Source organism: Panicum virgatum, chromosome 9N (genome assembly GCF_016808335.1).
Source record: "Panicum virgatum strain AP13 chromosome 9N, P.virgatum_v5, whole genome shotgun sequence".
In the NCBI taxonomy this organism is placed as follows: domain Eukaryota; kingdom Viridiplantae; phylum Streptophyta; class Magnoliopsida; order Poales; family Poaceae; genus Panicum; species Panicum virgatum.
This window is the reverse complement of record NC_053153.1, coordinates 76722219-76743808: the sequence shown is the minus strand read 5'-3', so window position 1 is coordinate 76743808 and position 21590 is coordinate 76722219. Positions and strand designations below refer to the sequence as shown.

The following is a 21590-nucleotide window of genomic DNA, read 5'->3' as shown; positions in this document are numbered from 1 at the left end:
TGACGTGGCATTGCTACTTATAGAATCCCGGGCCATGGACAATTGCTTATTCGGGCTTGGCCTTGTCAGTTGTCAGATGCACCACACTGTCCAAGGTGAATAGGTGATGTGCTCAACCTCAACTCGGGAGGTCTGAATTCCTCCATCGACTGCGTTCGTTTGAGCAGAAAGAGGTGATTTTCGCATGGCTCATGAACCCTTGTTTCTGCACTGCGTCTTTCTTTTTTCATGTCGTGGCTTGAATGGGAAATGCTGTTGTTCCCAACAAGTTTCAGATTGTGAAGCAGCGAATTCATCATCGGAAGCGCAGGTTTGCTCCGTTTCTTCCAGGCTCCACTTCGTAGGAGCAGAAGATCGACGACCGGAGGCGCTTCCGTCTCTGCAGAACCACATCCCAAATCTCCTCGTCTTCTTTTGGATAATGAATCCCAACTCCCTTCTAGAGGCTACAATCCTTGACCAGAGACGGACAAACTTGTTGAGAGTCATCGGCAGCATCTCTCCACATGCATGAATAAGTAACACCGTTCTGAAGTCTGAAAATAAAGGTGAGGTATATTTTTTTTATAATTGGATCACCCTTTCTCTCTTAATATAAAGATACACAGCTCTCCTGCGTGTTCTAGAAAAAAAGTATGAAAATACAACTAACAGTGGCACCTGACTAGCCTTATCGTCCTTCCAAAAAAAAGAAGACTAGCCTAGTTCTACAAAAGTTATGTCGTTCTGAGCCAGAAATGGATAGCAGTATAAGCTTGCGAGGATTTTTTATTTTTGCTGAAAAGAACTTGGCATCTGGAGGATCGAGGATTATTGTTTATTTTTGAGGAACTGGATCGAATATCACTCCTCTCGATCCTATATGTACTGGGGGAATTCTCCGGCTAACGGAACAGGTGAGAGTGGCCAAACAAATTATTGGAGGGCCTAGACCCTACTAGGCAACTACTAGTTAATCAGCAACCCATGCTGGGAAGATGAAGATCCAATCGCTGCGAGGAATCGTGGGCCGCAAAATCAGGCCATCATCACGGGGCAGATTATGCAGAGGGCCGAGCCGCTGCAACTGGCAGTTTTCTGAAGGTAAGATTAGGTCCTGCCGACTGATCATGGCATCTAAAGTAACAATCCGGGCGGGCTCGGCGGCCGCGCAGCCGGTACACGTCACCCGAAAATCCTTGACCCCTGCGATGCCGATCGAGCGGCTCACGCCGTGTCAAAACTTGCGGCCGCTGCTCGAGTGTTGCTGCTGGTGGTTCTCCTGCCGACACGTTGGTGCCGTTCCGCTGGCCGCGTGTCATCAAGCACAACTCACTCCGCGTGTCATCAAGCAAGAACTTCTTCGGTCGATATTTACTTCAACTACTGTACCGTGCTAACACTGCATTAGAAAAACTTGCTCCTCCATATACATACACAGATCATGTATCAACCGACTACAAGACTAAGTCAACATCTCTTACCACACGTTATAGTGTACCTACCTCATCAGCACGTATCATGTAGATTATGATCCACAACGTCATAATTCTATCTAGCTATAGAAGAACTGCCAATTGTTTAGCTAAATTTATATCTATGCTTGTAATATACTGCTACTCCCTAGGTAACTATGATGTAATCATCTTGAGTATCTAAATGTGTACTCACGCGCATGGGCACGCGCCAAGCACTAGTATATAGCATGGCCCTCAAGCAAGTTGCAGCCAAACAAATGCAAGGCCCAACCTTATCACTAAAAAAAAGGGGGGAAACAAGGACTGAAGCGTTTCAGCGTTTGGCTTTTGCTACCACTTGGGGTTTCTTTTTCTTTTTTTATCTTTGCTTGAGAATCCTGCAACTCAACTCGGTCTGGAACGCCGCTCAACAAAAAAAAAAAACTCGGTCTGGAACGTAGCTGAGCCTAGTCGCTGTCGCGACGACATCGGGGCGAGAAAGATAACAGCAAGATGTGCAAATTGCAGCCTGAATTATATATCGTCCGGCAGCCGTCGGAAACCGGTGGCGCGCCCACAGGACTGCGAGGTGGTTTCCGCATCCGTCGCAGCTCACTGGACTGTTTCTGGAAGAAAAAAACCTACCCAGGAAAATGGAGACGAATATTTTTGGAGGTGGTCAGAATTTGGTGTCATGGAATCAATGGAAATGGCAAAGAACTGCTGCCAGCACATAGGAATATACTGTGTGTTATTTCCTTTGAACTCCTTGCAGGGGTGTTAATTGATTGGCTTGAGTCTGTTTTTGTCATGTTTGCGAATATGTAATTTTTTTTGAGAAAATATTTAATTTTTCAAGCTTGAAGGAGTTCTTCAAGTATACCCTTGTGCCGGGCATGGTCGCTGTCTTTGTGGTTATCGTTTTAGCCCTATTTTTCCCAAATTGACCTTGAGATGTACAGTAGGGTTTTACCTTGTTTTTCATAAAAAACAAGGTTGTTGATATGCAGTTATATATTGCGCCTTATTGATGCAATTAGGGGGAAATGTGTCTCACCTATGTCAAGTAAAAAAAGAACACAACCTATATATACCAGAAGCAAAATTGTTCACCATCTGACACGATTCAAAAAACTATGATATCTATCCTTATTAGAGCATCTCCAACAGATTTGCTATAATGGATATCTATCCCTAAAAACTGCCAGGATACCTAAAATCCACCAAAAAACCGCTCCAGCAGATTTGGTATATGGATACCTATCCCTAAATTTTTTAGAAAATTACCTAAATTTCTCTCTCCTTGACCCAAATATACCAAACTAAAGTGTGGATTGCTAAAACTGGAGGTGTGTGGCGGGAGAGACCAACCGCTCCTGATCGGAGCTTTCCCCGCACTGCGCCGCCTCCTGGAGGTCCGGCCGCCGCATGGAGTGCCCCGCCGCCGCCGACATGGAAGTCCGGCTGCCCCCTGGGAGGTCGCGCCACCGCTACCCCTGAAGCTGGAGGGCCGACTGCCCCTGGAGCAGGAGGTCCGCGCCGCCTCCTAAAGGTTCAACCGGCCCCTAGAGGCCCCGTGCCGCCGCCTTGGAGTCTCGCCGCCGCCGCCATGGAAGTCCAGCCGGAGGGCTCAGATCCGGCAGGATGCGCGGCGGCCAGATGGATGAGCAGGACGTCGCGGCCAGGGCTCGCCACCGACTCCGCCTCCCGCCTCAGCCTCAGCACGCCGGTGCTCGCCGCCGTCGATCAAGATCCGCGGCAACGCCGGCGCCAGGAGGGCAGCCAGGTGCGAGCTCTCGAGGCGAGCACCGAGTAAGGCCCACGCCGCACGGCCTCCTTCGGCGTGGCTTCGGCCTCTGCGGCAGCCAAGGTAGAGCAGTGCCTCGGAGGCGGCGCGGGGCGCCGGTGGCGGCGCAGGACAGCGGAGGTGACGTGAGACGCTGGTGGTGGCGCGGGATGCCGGAGAGGAGGAGGAGGAGGGGCCGGGAGGGGAGGAGGCGGCGACCGGCGTGTGAAGGGAGGTAGAAGGGGATTTTTTTGTGTGAAGGTAATGTTTTGCAAAAAGACCCTTAGTGAAATATGTAATTTTTGATAGTTTTTCTGTGTCTTGGACCTTTTACGAAAAACCCTACAACATAAGAGTATTTTTAGAAAGCTTTATAGGTATCCAGTTATACCAAATCTGGTGGAGAGGAGCACAAAATCATAACTTAAATCTTTTCTCTCCTATACCTAAAAGCAAATTTAGGTATCTAGTTTTACTAAATCTGCTGGAGATGCTCTTACATACTCCGGCTGAAACATGGAAGGATGGCTAGTATGTAGAACCAGGTTCACAAACTTATACGGCATAACAATCACAACCGTACAATATAGACGACCATTACCGACATGCCTCATCAAATTCATAGGATTATTGACCCACAACACAATAGGAAGCACCAAACGAGTTGTACAAATATTCAAAGTAGAGTACAGTTTGATCAGGAGGCAGGCAGTACAGATACAGAATCTAGCGAGCAAACTCAAGCAGCACAGTACAGTACAGTACTCTGACATATGATTACACATCAATAAACAAGCAACCGATCGGCAGTCGCCCTCATCAGCTGCATCGATCGTCCGGTGGAGCACCGCCGCCGTCCCTGAAGAAAGAATCAGAGCCTGTGACGTAGGGTGATCGATGGACACGAGGAACAGAAAAGCCATGGTGATGAATTCAGGTGCCCTTACAGCTGAGGGAAACTGGTAGGCCGGCACGTTAGAAGACAGCGCTGTCGTCGGGGAACTCGTCGAAGCTCCACAGGCTGACGCCGTTCATGCCGTTGTTCACGTCCTGGGCGGCGTCGACGGCGAACAGGCCGTCGAGGGACTCGTACCCACCCGAGTAGGGCATCTGGAGCAGCATGAACGGATCGAACGCGAGCTCGTCAGCGAGCTCCAGCGCGGAGCCGCCGCCGGAGCTCATCCCATCGGACGAGTCGTTGTCGTATCTCATCTTCTTTGCGGGGCTACCGGACTCCGACCCGGCGCTGCCGGTGAAGGAGCTCTCCATGGCCGGCGCCGCCGCGGGGAAGGCGGAGAAGGTCATGTCGAAGAAGCTGCCCACGTCGAACGACGCCCCAATTTCAGGCTTCACCACGACCTCCTCCTCCCTCTGCTTCTCTCCTGCGAGCAACGCGGGCTGCGCTGCAGCATGGTGGCGCTGCGGTCTCGGCGCGTTGCCGCGGCGTGGGCGCGCGCCGGCCGCGGGGAAGTTGACCTTGGCCTTGCTGCCGCGGAGGCGGCGTGCCTCGACGTCGTAGGCCCGGGCGGCGTCCTCGGCGGTGTTGAAGGTGCCGAGCCAGACGCGGGTGCCCTTGTGCGGGTCGCGGATCTCCGCCGCCCACTTGCCCCAGGGGCGCTGCCGGATGCCGCGGAAGTGGCGGCGGCCGCGCTTCTTCTGGGTCGCCGGCGCCGCGCGCCCGCCGTGGGCTACAAGAGTTCTTTCCCTTGAGATTACACACTAACAGCTCTTGTGCACGCCACGATCAGACCAAAGAACGCGCGTGAACATTCTGCCGGTCACAGATTATTGAACCCTCGAATGAGCCACGATGTTGATCGGTTACCTGGGGAGAATGCGGATTTGGACGAGAACACGAAGTGGTGGCCGTCCTCGACCTCCTCCTCGTCAAAATCGTCGGCGAAGTCCTCGAAGGCGGCCTCAAAGTCGTCGACGTCGGCGAGCTGGTGCCTCTTGCTCCTCCCGCTGCCGGCTTTCTTGGAGTCGGAGCCCGCCGGCCTAAGGTGGCCCGCGGTCACCGGCTTCGACGCCGCCCGGCGCGGCGACGGGATCAGCTCCGCGAGGATGGCGCCCCCGCACATTGTTCACCGTTCCGTAAAGTGCTTTTCTTGGGTTGTTCGTGTTGTTTAGAACCACGAAGGTTGCCGACGGAGGGAAGTGATTTATAAACCAGCTGCTAGCTAGGACCGTTGGCGGATGACTTGGCATGATGACTGGCATGCCACATGTCACTCGCCTAGCAGGCTAGCACGCCACGTTGCATTACCGGTCTTACTGGGTTGTACGTATATATACTTCAGACATAATCTGAAGGAACTAAGGTGATTCACACTTGCCGTCCAACTGAAATGACGAAGATACGCGCATATAAGGATTTTCCCAATGACTTCTGATCCGCATTATATTTTAGCCTGAATCACAATCTGAGCAGTAAGATGGTGAGCTCTGAGTACACAAAAATATCTCTAAGGCAACACCAACCAGAAAATGCCATGCTTCACCATGCCACAAAGTAGATGACTGGCCATAAACCATTCCATCACGGCGACCCTTTCAGAAAGAGTTGGTTCATTAATGCTTCACTTGAGAGCTCTGACCGTGCTTGGGCTAAGCATGAATTGTTGCCGATTATATTAGCAGTTATCTAGCACTAATGGGGAATCGCCCAGTTCGTCAGGTAACGCCATTTGCTCTGCAACTATCTGGGTGTGTGTCCCTTCAGCTGCCGGTTCATCCCTCCTCGTCGTTCAGGCCGGACAACCATCCAGAGCAACTTGTGCAAAGGCCACGTTCCTCCCCACTTGGCCGTCAATGATAAACTTGCAAAAGGACGCCGGGGAGCTAATCGGTCTCGTCCCACTGCACTAGCCATGTTGATTACTTGAGCAATGATGTCACGGTCACATAACAACAACCATCGTTGGCGTCACGCCAACAACTTAGTTTTAAGGTAGAGCAAACAGATCAACAAACAGCTAATAAATAAGGGATTAGAATGGGCACATCAGCTACGCAGAAATTTTGACTACTTTATCCCCAATGGCACGTTCAATGCTCCTATGTTTGGGTATAGGCGTATAGCTTTGTGGCCACCACGTTCCGCCTACTTGGCCAAACCAAAGCAATGTACTTCCTCCCCCTTTTTTTTATAACGCGTATTAGGTGCTGGAAAGGAATATTAAAACAAATCTTCATTCATTAAATAATGATTAATTATTACAAAGCTAGTATTATATATTAAATATATGTGAAATAGGAATATGTTGATATAACTTTTAGACACTAAATGTATATGACTAGTTCTTGGCCAAAACTTATAAAATTTGACCTTATGAAATCCTAAATACGTCCTATCAATAAAAAACAAAGAGAATACGAATAGTCTGGATTCCGAAACAGTTCATAGGACGTGCTACGCTGGTCTATATTTGTCTTTATGGTTTTTTATCCTGTCTATTTCACAGTTTCATTTCTTTTTTGCTTCCTGTTTTTCCATATTAAATCCTTGGTAACAATATCACACTGGACATAGGTCATAGCTGGGTGCAGACAATTAGAGAGGCAGGTTGTTGGAATTTGGATTTAGCCCATTTTATTCATTTACAATAAAAGAATTGAAAAACACTAATTAATGCTAGGGAATAATAAATTGATTCTGTATGGACATTTGAGGAGCATCCCAATCGACATAAATGGTGGACCATGTGAACACTATTTGTGAAGCCGGCAAGATGGAATTGGTGAGCCATACGCGCTCGCTCGCCTCACCAGGCCGAGGCCGTGGGTGTGGGTGTGACTCGATTGAGGCTGTGGCTCGGCTCGTGCTTGGGCTCGACTGGCTGGTTGGTGCGATGAGCTGAGATGAGAAATATTTTGCCGTTGAATGCAATTAAATGATTGTGAGACATAAAACATTGCCAGTTACCTGATGCACTACCACCACTATATAAACGTAACCAACCCCCTCTTCTCTCATTCCACACAACTCAACACTCAAGGTACTGTCTTCTCTACGCTTAGGAGACCTCTCCCTTCTCTCTTTCTCTTAGTTGTTTCTCTGCATCCCATTATTAGCATTGCACGCACAGTTTTGGTGAGAGCAGGCCTCTGTAACCTCTACACGCTGATGATCCTGCACGGGATAGTGGGCAATTAGGTTTCTTGGAGTGTTTTCGTGTGGCTGCTCGCTCCTGATCGTCACATCTTGGTGGCCTTCCTCAAGAACAATTACTTCGTCGGTAATCGTTCTTGAGGAACGGTTACTTCATCTACTTAAAGGTGACCATTCGTGGGTAATCGCTCTTGGTTAAATAGACATGCTATTCAACTAACCTTCATCAAGAACGATTACTCGGCATTTGGCTGCAATATCATTCCAAGCCATCGCTCAGTGCAGAGAATCAAACAGACGGCGCCCTGCATCTCCGTGAGTTCACAGTGGACAGTGCCAGACCAACTTGTTTGTGACCGCACATGTGCACAACTTGATAGCCTAACTTCAACTGGCGTTAGGAAATGGACTTGTCACTTGTGCAACTTACTAACGTTCATGTACCCGAACCGAGGAATCCGTAGTAGGAGCGTCCACGTCGGACGCGCTGCACATCGCGATGCTGAGTTTAAGGTCGACCGTAACTTCCGCCTCTAGCGGTCGATTTTTTCCTTCCCCCTTCCCCGCACCTTTCTCCTTCCCCGTTCCCTCTTCCTCCCCGGCGCTGCTGCGCTCCCTCCCCTCCCCGCTGATGCCGCCGCCCCCCTTCCTCCCCGGAGCCTGCGCTCCCTCCCCTCCCCCTGAGCCCGCTCCCCTTCCTCCCTGGAGCCGCGCGCACCTCCCCCGCGCCGCCGCTCCCCCTTCCTCCCCCGGAGCCGCGCTCCCCTTCCTCCCTGGGCCGCCGCGGGCTCCCCCATCGGCGGCGCCACTGGATCCGCCTCCCTCGGCCGTCGCGGGCTCCTCCGGCACCGCCGCCGCCGGATCCGAGCTCCCCCCCCCCCCCCCGCCGCGCGCCGCCGGATCCGCTCTCCACCGCTGCGCGTGACGCCGAATCCGCCTCCGCGCGCCGCTGGATCCGCGCTCCGGCGCCGCCGTGGGCTCCTCCGGCACCGCCGCCGCCGGATCTTTTGTGTTGTACTGCAGATATTTTTGTTGCAACATTTTTGTTTTAACAGTAGCTACATGATAACTTTATTTTTTTGTTAACATTGTACTTATTTTTCTCACAACAATTTTTTGTAAACTTTTTTTATTTTTTGCTTCCTGCTGTTTTTTCTGCCCATTTAAATACATCGCCGGCAAAAAGTTTGACATTTTGAAGCTTTAGCAAATAAATTTTTGGCACGTTACTGCAGCAAACGAAAAAATTTTAGTGCATACCAACTTATTTTAGTGCATACCCTTTTTTCTTTTACAAATATATGAATGCTAACCTGAGATTCTTGTGATATTTTTAACAATTAACACCGAGTACAATTCTTTTACTTCAACAATGCATAGTGTAGCTTGTTTAAGAACAGAAACTATTACCAGTCAAACTTGCAACACTAATGGCTTCCATCTTAGCTTATTTAGGTAATTCATTATGATTACATTGCACAAGCAGCCCTGCCATTCAAGTTTAGTCGGCGACTCAGTGTTGAGAAGTATGCACTTCCTCAGTCAGATGTTACATTATATAAAATGGTGTGTATATGGATTTCTCATAGTTATCCCCAGACCAACTCTATCAATTAGCCACAGATTGGAATCATATGTTCATCCCAATAGGCTCATTCAGTCTAGCTATCTGTATGGAGTACTGTTTTTGTGTCAATTCTAGGCACATCCTGATTCTTGGACTCAGTCCTTGGTACGCAACAACTTTTTTTTTCTCGACTCGTAAACATGGAACTGATTGCTAAGCCAGAATATTTGGTTTGATATTGACATTTTGGTGTGGTAATTACAAGCAAATCAGTTTTATTCTGTAGTCTCTTGCTGAGCTTACACATAATGCATCTCTCTTTTGGTTTTAAGGTTTTTTTAAGCAATTTACCGGCTCATATTACTGAGAGAAGTTTGTTCTCTTATCATCTTCGAGAAGCTTAATATGGTCCTGAAGTCCCTCCATTGCTGGCTGCGGGTAGCAAAATGACCTTGCTGCTCTGATATGAACAAGCCTTTTGTACCTTATAGTATACAGAGCTTTCTATAGAGATACTAATGTTGTAAGATACTGCAGATAGTGTATAAATGTTCTTTGTTGCATTTATGTGAGTGATTAGTTCTTACATTAGTGCAAAGTGTGAATGGTCATGTGTCCCTGGTCGAGTTGTTTCTTAGAGTGAGTTAGTTCTCTTGTTGGTAAAAGGGCAGGTTTTAGCATTTTTGTTTTAAACAGTCGCTACATGATAACTTTATTTTTTCTGTTAACATTGTACTTATTTTTCTCGCAACAACTTTTTTTGTAAACTTTTTTTTTATTTTTTTGCATCCCGCTGGTTTTTTGCCCATTTAAATACATCGCCAGCAAAATGTTTGACATTTTGAAGCTTTAGCAAAAAAAATTTGGCACGTTATTGCAGCAAACGAATTTTTTTACAATTCGAAAGTCTACCATAAATATTTTTCAGCACATAAATCTTTGCATGCTATTGTAGCAAACAAAAAAAATTTACTTTTCCAAACTTCACCACAAATTTTTTCACGAAGTCAATTTTCGCACGCAAAGAAGTTTCACATTTCGAAATTTTACTGCAAATTTTTTTCACGAAATAATTTTTTTCACGCTATTGCAGCAAACCAAAAAATATTTGACATTTTGCAAATTTCGTTATTTTGCAGAGAGTATAAAATGTTATTTCGGAATTTTAACACACAAAAAGTTTGTACGCAATAAGTTATAGCATTCCTCAAATAATAGTTAAATATAAGAAATAAAACTTACTTTTATTTTCACTCCCCCCACCCATTTGTTACACCCATTTCCCCACGTCCCGAAACAATGTAGATGGCTGAAAGAGAACTTACCACGTGTAATCGCTACACAGAATTTCCGTAAAGAGAATGGTCAAACGTCCAGAAGCACAATGATTATGTGCTGTCTGGAAATCGTCCGGGGAGCCCAGCCGATGAACGCCACGCCCAAGCGACGAGGAGCATCTCGTCCTCCGCTCCTCGCCTCCTCTGCATCACACCGTGTTCTGCGACCACACTGCCAGGCTGATCAACCAAGTCCAGGCGACCCGTTGCTTCAGCAGTTCAGCGTGCTGATTGTATAAAAGGGCAGCGTCTTACACTTACACGTACTCTGGCCAAACGCTACGACAAGATCACGCACTGTCTTCATGAACAATAAAATGCTAGCAATCACTGAACGATCAAGAAGCAGAATGTAACGATCAAGATGCAGACTCGATACTCGAAAAAAACTCATATGCTGCTGCACAGAGTTTGAAATTACAGGGACGCTTTGCTCACAGCAACAAGAGCATTTGTACAGCGACTGTGAAGCACTGAAGCGCAGGGGACAGGCCAACAACTAATAGCACATGGTGTCCTCGACAAGACGGTTGTCGTCGAAGCTCCAGAGCACCGCGCTCTGGTTGCTCTCCACGGCGTCGCCGCCGAACAGGCCGTCCAGAGACTCGTACGCGCCGCCGTCGAAGAAGCTGAACTGGTCTCCGAACATGAAAACGTCCAACAGCAGGGTGGCGGATCCCTCGGACGCCGCCGGTGGCGCCACCACCACCTCCTCCTGGGGTACGGTACGGGCCCGCTTGCTGGGGCAGCCGAGCTCCACCACGGGCCCGTCTGGCTCGATGTGGAAGTCAGCATCAGGCCGCGCCGCGCCGTCGTCGGTCGCGGACATGCCCTGCCACGAGAAGTCCGGCAGGGAGCCGCCGCAGCTGCTGCCGCCGGAGATGGTGTCGCTGGTTTCGGCGGCCTCGTTCTTGAACGACAGCGCGTGCGCGCCGAGAACATCCGCTCCGTCGTCGACGAGGTCGACGTACGGCGCCGCCTTGGCGATCGCGGCGGCGGCGCGTCGCTTGCGGGTGCGCGCCGTGTCGGAGGACGGGAAGTTGAGCTTGGCGCCGGCGCCGCGGAGGTCGCGCGCCGCGTCGTCGTAGGCGCGCGCGGCGGCCTCGGCGGTGGCGAAGGTGCCGAGCCAGACGCGGACGCCCCTGACGGGGTCGCGGACCTCGGCCGCCCACTTGCCCCACGGCCTCCGCCGGACGCCGTGGTACTGGCTCGGACGCATGTTGCGCCGGGCCCCGGCGGCGCGGGCGCCAAGCGCGGACGCCTTGCGCTCCGTCAGCATCACGACCTCTTCCTCGGAGTCCTCGTCGAACTCCCGGAAGGCGGCCTCGAAGTCGTCGTCCTTGGCCGCCGCGGCGGGGGCTCCCCTCCGGCCGCCGCTGGGTATGAGCTCCGCGAGGATCGCACCGCCGCACATCTTGCTCTGTCGGTCGGAGTGATGACTGAACTGTGATTCTGTGAAGCAGTTGTAGATCGGTGTGGTGGTGTGATGGTGCCGGTCGCCGGCGGTGGCGACTTTATAGGGAGGTCGGGAGCCGCTTGGACGGGGCGACCGGGCGAGGGGGTCAAGGGCAAGCGGGAGAAGCCGAGAAGGAAAGAAAAGCGCCGCGACGGCGGGGCCTCGTCCCGAACGAAGAGGGAGACTAGCGACTTCCAGGCCAGCACGTACGACCCGACTACGATTGGCCCCAAGGGCGCGTGGCTCCAGCTGTTGGACTTAGCACTCCACCCACCACCCACCCAGTAATTCATGGCTGCTTTGTCTCTGCACCAGCCATTCACGTCGACCTGAAAGTCAACACGTCCGCATGGGGCTTAACAGCTTCCCCGTTCTTCTTCTGAAAGAGGCGATTAAAAATTTGCGAAACTTTATCAAACGGCGTACAGTACATACTAGCAGTAAAACGGATTTCAGTAACACGAAAATTGAATGATAAATCCTCTCCTTGTTTTGTTCCCCCGCTGAGAAGATAGGTTCAAAGGTGGAATCGTGCGATACCGAAACCTGGTACGGCTTGCCAGTTTTCCAGGACGGTATCTACTAACACCAAGTGGATGCTGATCAATTACTCTCGTGGTCCTTAAAAAGCTAGTTCATGCGATTGGATGGATCATGCTAGTTTTATGACGAACCTATCTAGCATCAACTTGATAAGTATATATATTATCACAAGCAAGTCATCTGATCTGATACTAACAAATATCAATCCTGAGTCGCTAGTCATGACGCTCTGAGTCATCGTTCAACCTACCTACCTAAAGTTTTGCTATGAATGTATTTGTTTATATGTATACAGATCATCCAATCAGTAATCACCTGGCGATTAATATATAAGCAGGTCAGCACTGCTGCTAACCAGCTTTCCTGTTGAAGGCTGCTGCCTTACCCACCATATGGAACACAAAAACCATGGATCGTTTCCGGTCCCGGTATCACCGGGAGAGCGGTATCTCACACTGAACAAACCTACTGTGTAGCCAGGACTCGAATTTGGGAACAGCAGCTTAGGATGATGATGATGAATAGAATAGGATGCATAGAATGATTTAGCTTAACCAAAAATTACAGGCAGGCAGCAATAATGATTTTGATTCTTTTCACAGGTTGAGCACACCCATCGCCACAATACAAGCACTTACCACTCAACATTCAGATTCATTTCCACTTCCATACCGTAGCTCAGCTCGTTGGCAGTGTGGCTAGGTGGAACGGCGAAAAATGAAGACTTTGGACACACGCATCATGCATGACAAAAAGTCAAAACCCCAGAGTACGGATAACTCAGATCCTACATATCAAAATTACAAAATACTAGCACTGACGATACAGGTGCTCTGTGCACGCACGTATACACAAACAGCCAGGCTTGGCCTGGAGCAGTGATGATCGGGCTGTGAGGATGGCAACATCTTGGTTTGGCTGTTTCAAGGGATCATGGAGCTTCTGTGCCTTAGATGATGGGATGGAGCCCGTATGTCGACACCTTTTTTAGCCGGGCTGGCTGGCTCTCATGGTGAGATTGCGACATGTATCATTGAAAATTTGCAACTTGAGCGACGCCCTGCAAGCAAGAGGAGCCAAGTTCAGTGTCTCCTCCCAGAGGGTTGCCGACAAAATAATGCAACCGATGTGATAATAAAAAAAAATAAAAATACCTTCTTCCCTATCGTTTGGGGGCTCATGCTTGCAGCTGGCAAAGTTTATCTTATTATCACTCGCTTTTTTCCCCCCTCATCATGAATCTTCAACAATATCTCTTGTCATCACCGAATGAAGCCTTGACTTTGTACAATACAAGATGTGTTAAACTCTGCTTACTCCTCCTGCGTAAAATATGTTGTGCAATGATGTGTTCCCATATGCCTGTCCGCGATATTATTATATCTCCTTTTATATTTTTTAAAAAATACATAATATTTATGTAACAAAATAATTAAAAATTGAGTGGTCTTATTCATGTTATTTTAATTTTAACATCAGCTTTAAAACAAAACTTAATCATATATGAGCCAACCATTCGATCAATCACATATATAAATTTTTGCATCTTATATAAATCACATATATATAAAATTGATCATATGTAAGGCTTCTTTTGGGTTTTGGACCCTAGGAATCCTAGGGTTTTGAACTCTATGCGAGCTATCTAGCTTGAATCAGGGTACTCCCTCCGTTCCAAATTATAAGTCATTCCAAGAATTTTGGAGAGTCAAAGTTTTTCAAGTTTCACCCCCTTTTGGCTTGGCGTTCCCCTTTTTCCTGTTGTTTCTGTAACGCAGAAACCGTGAAATTTCCACTCATGTAATGGAAATGGGATAAAACCTCGGATCGGAAAAAACATACCCTAATGTGTTACTGTGTGTGAAGAGTGAGGATATGTCAGATTAAAGTGAAAACTTAATTGCTCATAGTTTAGAATTTTAGGTGCTGATAAAATTGATTCTAACGATCATAATCCTGTATAATAATCGTCCCACAGCTCATGAGATCATTACCGAACTCTTGATTAGTATTATGATTACCACGCCTTTCTGATATCAATATCTTATTTCTTTGCACGATACATCAATCGTATAAGATCATACAATTAACTAATTAAGATGTTCTCTCATATACAGTAGGATCACATAGGGGCTGATTGGTTCCCTGTATCAACCTCTAGCCAGGCTCACGGGGTGCAGTTTAAGGCTGTTTGGATACCTGTATGAGGTAGCGAGCCTGGCTCCGGCGGTGCAAAAGGCTTCCACGAGCCTCGCTCTGGAGGAACGTGGAAATCAGTCGCACACGGTGAGCCTGGCTGCCGTGATGTAGGAGTGAGCATGGGGCCAGCTTCTAGGCAAACAAAAGTGACTGGTCAAACTAGTTAAATGTGTAACCAATCAGTTGCTCTGGCTGGCCTAGCTGTGGGAAAACGTGAACCAAACAACTTGATGTTGTACCACGGGAGCCTGGCCAGCACGAGCCTGGATGGCCAGCGCGAGCCTGGCTGCCTGGAGCAGAGAACCAATCAGGCCCTATATCCTGATACCTGAATGACACGTAGACAGTAAAAACATGTCAGATTAAAATGGAAAACTGAATTGTTCATTAGCGCTACCCAATTTCAAGTGTTGTTAAAGTTAAGTGTAACGATGATGATCATGTAGTATCCTACAGATCTCTCATGAGGTCGATATCATTTGTGGCTTCTAGAATATGATCATCTCCCAACTAGGATCATAATTACGACGATGTGAAATTCACCAAAATAATGTTCACTGCGATCATTATCTTTCTTGCTCTGGCCGGATGAAGGTTGGCCGGTTAGGTCTTCTAGTCAACCGTGGAACAAACGTATTGCTTGACGTTTTTCCTCTTACTCTGAGGATAGACAAGGATCCATGTTCATCGTTTCAATTTCCTGGTTTTTATACCTTGTTTCCAGGTTAGGTATTATTGGATACAGTATAAACCAATTTCAATGTAATCCTGAGATTACCTTGCCTGTCAACCTAGATGTATCCATTAATGCTGAGGAGTTCCCCCCTCTAGTTAACATCACTAAATCTCCTCTTTTAAAAGGGAGTAGCTTAGAAATTGGGGAAAAGAGCTGGGCCAAGATTGTAGGCCAGAACTTAGTTAATTCTAAAATAAGCCATAATGATAGGAGCCTTCTGGAATGTTAGAGGCCTGAATAAGGCTGGTAGGGTTAAATGTGTTGCTGATTTTATTGCTAACAATAATCTCAGTTTTGTTGGTCTTCAAGAAACCAAGAAAGAGTCCTTTAGTGAAGCTCTTCTAAGAGTCTTTAACCCTTACTTCTCTTGGCACTGGCTGCCTGCTAATGGGACAGCTGGTGGTATCTTGATTGGAGCCAAAAATAGCTTGCTAGAAATTATTGGTTGCCAGAATTTTCAATTCTGTGCTACTGCAGTTTTTAGGAATGTGCTAGACAAGAAAGTTTGGAGATTAGGTGTAGTTTATGGTTCCCGTTATGAGGAAGGAAAACAGGGGTTCATTGATGAGCTTCATTCCATTTTTGATAATTGGGATGGTCCTATGATTATAGGTGGGGATTTTAATCTAGTCACGCACCAAGAGGAGAAAAGCAATGACATTGTGGATCATTATTGGACTGATGCCTTTAATGATTGGATTAATTCTTGGGGCCTGCTGGAGATTAAGGACCCTTCCAGGGGCTTCACTTGGTTTAATAACCAAGAGAATCCCATTATGGCTTCCCTGGATAGGGTGCTGGTTAACACTTCCTTTGACCACATGTATCCTTTAGCTAGTGTCAAAAGTGCCTCTAGGGCAGGTAGTGACGATGTTCCCCTTGTCATCAACTTTGGCATCAATAGTACCCCAAAATAAAGCCCGTTTAGATTTGAGAAGTGGTGGCTTCTCCAACCTGACTTCCCTGATCTGGTTAAAAAGATTTGGAATTCCCCCTGCTCTCTGGCTAATTCTATGGATATCTGGCAGTTCAAAATCAGGCTCCTAAGGAAGAAGCTGAGAGGTTGGGCAAGGAATGTAGATGCTGGCATCAGAAAGGAGAAACAGAGACTTAGGGAAAGATATGACAATCTAGATACTAAATATGAGAATGGCTCCATCACAAATATGGAAAGAGAGGATATGGAGAGGACACTGGATGAGCTGGATAAGATATGGAAAATGGAGGCGATAAAGGCAAGAAAAAGATCAAGAGATAGGGATGTCAAGGAGGGTGATAAGAATACAGCTTACTTTCAGGCTGTTGCTAACCAAAGGAGAAGGAAAAAGACCATCAATGCCCTTGAGGGTCCTGGTGGTCTTGTTGAAGACACCCCTGGCATGCTTAAGCTTGCTCTGGAATACTATAGTACCCTCTTTGGGTCAGAACCTAATTTAGGGTTATGCTTGGAGGATACTTTTTGGAAAGAGGAAGAGAAAGTGACTGCAGAGGAGAATGCCTTGCTAGAAGCAGACTTTTCAGAGGCAGGGGTAAAGGAGGCTGTCTTTGGCTCTTATGCTGAAGGAGCTCCTGGTCCTGATGGACTTCCTTTCCTCTTTTATGAAAAGTTCTGGGATACTATTAAGGAGGATTTGTTGGGACTTTTTAATGCCTTTGGAAAAGGAGATCTGAATCTCTCAAGAATTAATTATGCCACTATGGTATTGATACCTAAGGAGAATGAAGCCAAATCCTTGAAGAAATTTAGACCTATTAGCCTTCTGAACTGCAGTTTTAAGATCTTTTCTAAGACCTTGAATAATAGATTGACTAGGATTATCCACAGATTAATTGCGCCAAATCAATCTGCTTTCATAAAAGGTAGATTTATCTTGGAAAGTGTAGTGACAGCTCATGAATTGATTCATGAGATTGCCAGGAAAAAAAAGGAAGGTGTGGTTCTAAAGCTTGATTATGAGAAAGCCTATGATAGGGTGGATTGGAAGTTTCTTGAAGATATGCTCTCCTCTAGAAGGTTTGGTCCAAAGTGGAGAGGCTGGATCAGGAATGTGGTTAGAGGAAGCTCCATTTGTGTTAGGATTAATGAGGAGGACATTTCATACTTTAAAGCTGGTAAGGGCCTCAGACAGGGGGACCCCCTGTCCCCTCTTTTGTTTAACTTGGTGGCAGATGTTTTTACCAGAATGCTTATCAAGGCAGCCAACTAAAACCTGATAACAGGTCTGATGCCTGAAGCTTTCCCAGGAGGCATTATCAGCCTGCAATATGCATATGATACTCTCCTTTTCCTGGAAAATGACTTAGATAAAGCCAGGAACTTCAAATGGCTTTTGGCCTGTTTTGAAAAACTCTCTGACATGAAGATTAATTTTGAAAAAAGTAATGTTCTTATGTTAGGCTTGGATGAGGAGAAATGTAACTATTTTGCTAGCTTATTTTGTTGTCCAGTAGACTGCTTTCCTTTCACTTACTTGGGGGTTCCCCTGCATCATGCTAAACTCAGAAGAATTGATATCCAACCTGTGGTAGACAAAGTCATAAAAAGGATTGCTGGCTGGAAAGGTAAATTACTCTCTTATGGAGGGCGGCTGACTCTTTTGAAATCCTGTCTAGCCAGTATCCCTACTTACCTTATGTCCATTATCAAGTTCCCTAAGTGGGCTATTGAGTCTATAAATTCCCAAATGGCCCACTTCCTTTGGAATAATCTAGAGGAGGGGAAACATAAGTACCACCTGGCCAATTGGCAGCTAGGTTCTCAGAAACAGGATTATGGTGGCTTAGGCATTCCTGATTTGCATCAAATGAATATGTGTCTGTTGGCCTCTTGGATTTCACGTTATCACCTGAATGAGAGTGCCATGTGGAGGAGAATGGTTTATTACAAGTATAAAACCAATGCTCCCAATCTGTTTTGCTGCCCTGATAGAGGAACTTCCCCTTTTTGGAAAAGGGTTCTTTGGGCTAAACAGGCTGCTCAAATGGGGCATGCCTGGAATGTAGGTGATGGTAACAAAATTAGGTTTTGGGAGGATAGATGGTTTGGGAACTCTAGCCTAGCTATCCAGTTTTGGCCTTTGTATGTTCTGGTTAATGAAAAAGGTAAGACAATCCACGAGGCCTGGGATGGGGCTACTTTGAGTTCTCATTTAGGAGATCCTTCCCACCAGTTCTGATGGATGCTTGGCTGGAGATTGTCCAGATTGCGGAGTCAATTGTGTTCACTGATGAACCTGATGCCCCGATCTGGTCTTTCAACTCTAAGGGTATCTATTCGGTCCAATCTCTCTATACTGTGGTGAATTTTTGTGGAATCAAGCCAATCTATCCTAGTGCTGTCTGGGGGCTGTGCATTCCACCAAGAGTTCAAGTTTTCCTATGGCTCCTAAGCAAAAATAAGTTGCTAACAAGAGATAACCTGGCGAAAAGAAGGAAAGTTTCTGACAAATCTTGTTTGTTTTGCTCGGATCCTGAAAGCATAAATCATATCTTTTTTGAGTGCTGTGTTGTTAACTCTATCTGGTCCTTCTTCTCTGATCTGTTTAATGTACAGCTCGTGGGAGGTTTTGAATGTGTGGCCAAGTGGTGGCTTAGTAGGAAGAAATATCTTGTTCTGAATATGTGCACCTCTGCTGTTATGTGGGCGACCTAGAAACTAAGGAATGAAATTTGTTTTCAGGGGATAAGATGGAAGGACGAAAGGATGTTAAAGTGCAAGGTGGCGAGAATGCTCCGACGATGGACCTGCCTCGGCAAGGAAGGAAACACACACCAGTTGGAGGAGATTATTGTGCGGCTGGATGCAAGCTGCAGAGAACCACTGATGATCACTTGGGGAGAACCTTTGGCGCTAGATGCTCATCTTCTACCAAGCTGGCAACAACCGGAGATTGCGGAAAGTTCATCAAGCACTGGCGCTCTACCCAGTGATCGCCTCTTGATAGGATGTTACCTACTACTATGTTAGCTACTGATGTTGAAATGTTACCTACTACTATGTTAGCTACTGATGTTGAACATGTGACGGGCGCCTTCGAATACGCCTGAACTTCCATGTATCGAACTAGTTTCTTTCATTGAATGAAACGGGGGCTACCCTTTCCTCTTAAAAAAAAGTATAAACCAATTTCTTTCTTGACAATTCACATGGCTATCAAACCAATTACTAAGAAGAGTACGATGATTATCAACGCTTGCATATGAAGGGAGAGGCAGGATCTGTTGAGAACAGTAATTTCATCTCTTCCTCGATCCAAAGTTACAAACTAGACAAGATCACAAAACCATCCGTAATTTTACAAGACGTTCACCACAGGCGATTAGGCGAAGAAGCTTAAAACGACAGGTGGTCCTCGACGAGGCAGCCGTCGTCGAAGCTCCACAGGCCCATCCCCTCGTCCGCGGCGGCGTTGCTCTGCACGGCGTCCGCGCTGAACAGGCTGTCGAGGGACTCGTACGCGCCGCCGTTGAAGTAGGCGAGCTGGTCGCCGAAGAGGAACGCGTCGAACAGCGCGTCCGACTCGGAGTCGGAGGCCCGGGGCGACGCCTCGTCGGTGCTCTCCGGCTCGGTCCTCGGGCGCTTGCTGGCGCCGCTCTGGTCCTCGGCCTCGACGGCCACCGGGGCGGGGGCCTCGTCGTACGCCGACACGCCCTGCCAAGAGAAGTCCGGGAGGGCGCCGCCGGACTCGGAGGTCTCGCTCTCGTGTTTGACGCCGGACGCCGCGCAGCGCTGCTGGTCGTCCTCTTCGTCGGCGACGAGGTCGACGAACTCGGCGGCGCGGGCGCGCTTGCGCCCGGCGGCAGGAGCGGCGTCGGTGGGCGAGGGGAAGTTGAGCTTGGCCCTGGGCCCGCGGATGTCGCGCGCGGCGGCGTCGTAGGCGAGCGCGGCGGCCTCGGCGGAGGAGAAGGTGCCGAGCCAGACGCGCACGCCCTTGACGGGGTCGCGGATCTCGGCGGCCCACTTGCCCCACGGGCGGCGCCGGACGCCCTTGTACTGCGCCGCCTTGCGGCGCCTGCTCGGCGCCGGCGCGGCCAGCAGCTCCTCCTGCTGCCTCCTCAGCTTCCTGGTCGCGGCGCCGGCGGAGGAAGCGTTGAACCCGAGCGGCTTGCTCTGCACCTCCTCGTCGGAGTCCCCGTCAAACTCCCGGAACGCGGCCTCGAAGTCGTCGGCCCTCTGCTGCTTGGCCGCGGGCCAGAGGTGGCCCGGCGTGACGCGGTGCGCCGGCGTGCTCGGTATGAGCTCGGCGAGGATCGCACCACCGCACATCTTTGCTTGCTTGCTTTCTCTCTTGCCTTGCCTGCTTGCTGGTTGTTGAAGATGAAGCGAGTCACTAATCACTTGCCGGACGCTATAGCTCTCGTGTTTGGTTTGGAATGGAGGTCTCGGCTCGTCGAGGCGCTGTTAAATAGGAGGTGGAGTGGGGTGCGGTGGCGACGGACGGACGCCGTGGCGTGGCGCCTCCAAAATTCGCGGGGGGCAGGCAGCTTCATCGCAGCGTGTGAGGCGATAAGACCGGCGCGGGCCCCCCGCTCGTCTGTCCTCGTCGCTATCGGCGGCGGTTGGACCCCGCCAGCGGAAGGAGGAGGTGCAATGCATCTGCCTCCTTTGCCTTGCTCCCCTCCTGCGCGGCGTCCAAGTTGTGTCCGGGCCGCTGGCGCGAGGCGCGGCGGGGGACAGCGACGGCAGCAGCCGTGTAGACCCGGGCTGCCGGTGCCGGGACGGGCTGGGATCAAGTTGGCGGCGCCGCGCGTGCCCCGCGGTCCGCGGTTTTGGATGATCCTTTGGCGAGGCGGCCTCTGCACTCTGCAGCCCGCCGTGCCGCCGTGCTGGCGAAGGACGCACCACGGGAAGGAGGCCGTGTGCCCGCCACGCGCTTTGATTTTCCGGTGGCGAGGCGGCCACACGCGGCGCCGCAGAGATGCCGGATGCGGTGTCAGCGTGGGCCGCTGCAGCGGCGCCAAACCGGAACCCGCCTCCTGCCGCCACCCAGTTTGTGGGAAGGCTGTATTGGCAAGTGGGCCTGCCGGCAAACTTTCTTTATTCTAAGCAAAGCGGGTGGGTTAACCTAACCACCGCGCTAACCCTTTGTGCTAAACTAAACTGAGCAAGTGGGGTTAAGCTTTAGCGATAAGACCGGGGGGATTGGCGCTAATGCTGATTTGACGAAGTTGTCAAGTGGAGGCCTCAAACTTTTTCAAGCCAGCAACAGCAAGCAACATGCCACTAAGGCCTCTTTCTGCAAATTAGTACTAGTATATATATGTACTGCTGCACTTGAAATAGACGCATCGCCGCAACTATGAAAGACGGAGTATACTAGTACTCGTCCCTACTTACTCCATTGTCTTGGGCGTGAGCTCAATGGTCAATGAGACAAACCAGAGCACACGAACCAGGGTGGCTGCGGCATGCCCAAGTT

General features: G+C 48.9%; 3 protein-coding genes across 4 annotated transcripts; all 3 read right to left on the bottom strand.

Annotated features, from left to right (window-relative positions):
• Positions 1-3809: 3809 nt before the first annotated feature.
• Positions 3810-5365, bottom strand: LOC120692382 (ethylene-responsive transcription factor 1-like). Of its 2 annotated transcripts, none has more exons than XM_039975651.1 (3): positions 5048-5365; positions 4170-4910; positions 3810-4100 (listed from the first exon to the last, which is right to left on the bottom strand). In XM_039975651.1, exons 1-2 carry the CDS (start codon positions 5301-5303, stop codon positions 4198-4200), a joined length of 969 nt encoding a protein of 322 aa, XP_039831585.1. In that variant the 5' UTR covers positions 5304-5365; the 3' UTR covers positions 3810-4100; positions 4170-4197. The 2 variants fall into 2 exon arrangements, with proteins under 2 accessions (XP_039831585.1, XP_039831584.1); XM_039975650.1 differs by having other exon boundaries at positions 3810-4081.
• A 5225-nt stretch (positions 5366-10590) lies between these two features.
• Positions 10591-11865, bottom strand: LOC120693306 (ethylene-responsive transcription factor 1-like). Its single transcript, XM_039976730.1, has one exon. The coding sequence runs from the start codon at positions 11649-11651 to the stop codon at positions 10737-10739; it is 915 nt and encodes a 304-aa protein (XP_039832664.1). The 5' UTR covers positions 11652-11865; the 3' UTR covers positions 10591-10736.
• A 7486-nt stretch (positions 11866-19351) lies between these two features.
• On the bottom strand, positions 19352-20565 carry LOC120690842 (ethylene-responsive transcription factor ERF073-like). The gene has a single exon (XM_039973688.1). The coding sequence runs from the start codon at positions 20435-20437 to the stop codon at positions 19505-19507; it is 933 nt and encodes a 310-aa protein (XP_039829622.1). The 5' UTR covers positions 20438-20565; the 3' UTR covers positions 19352-19504.
• Between the last annotated feature and the right edge of the window lie 1025 nt (positions 20566-21590).

Coding starts and splice junctions, on each gene's coding strand:
- LOC120690842 (XM_039973688.1), bottom strand. CDS start 20,437: ATGTGCGGTGGTGCGATCCTCGCCGAGCTCATACCGAGCACGCCGGCG.
- LOC120693306 (XM_039976730.1), bottom strand. CDS start 11,651: ATGTGCGGCGGTGCGATCCTCGCGGAGCTCATACCCAGCGGCGGCCGG.
- LOC120692382 (XM_039975651.1), bottom strand. CDS start 5,303: ATGTGCGGGGGCGCCATCCTCGCGGAGCTGATCCCGTCGCCGCGCCGG. Junction 4,911..5,047: donor CAAATCCGCATTCTCCCCAG/GTAACCGATCAA, acceptor GAACTCTTGTAG/CCCACGGCGGGCGCGCGGCG.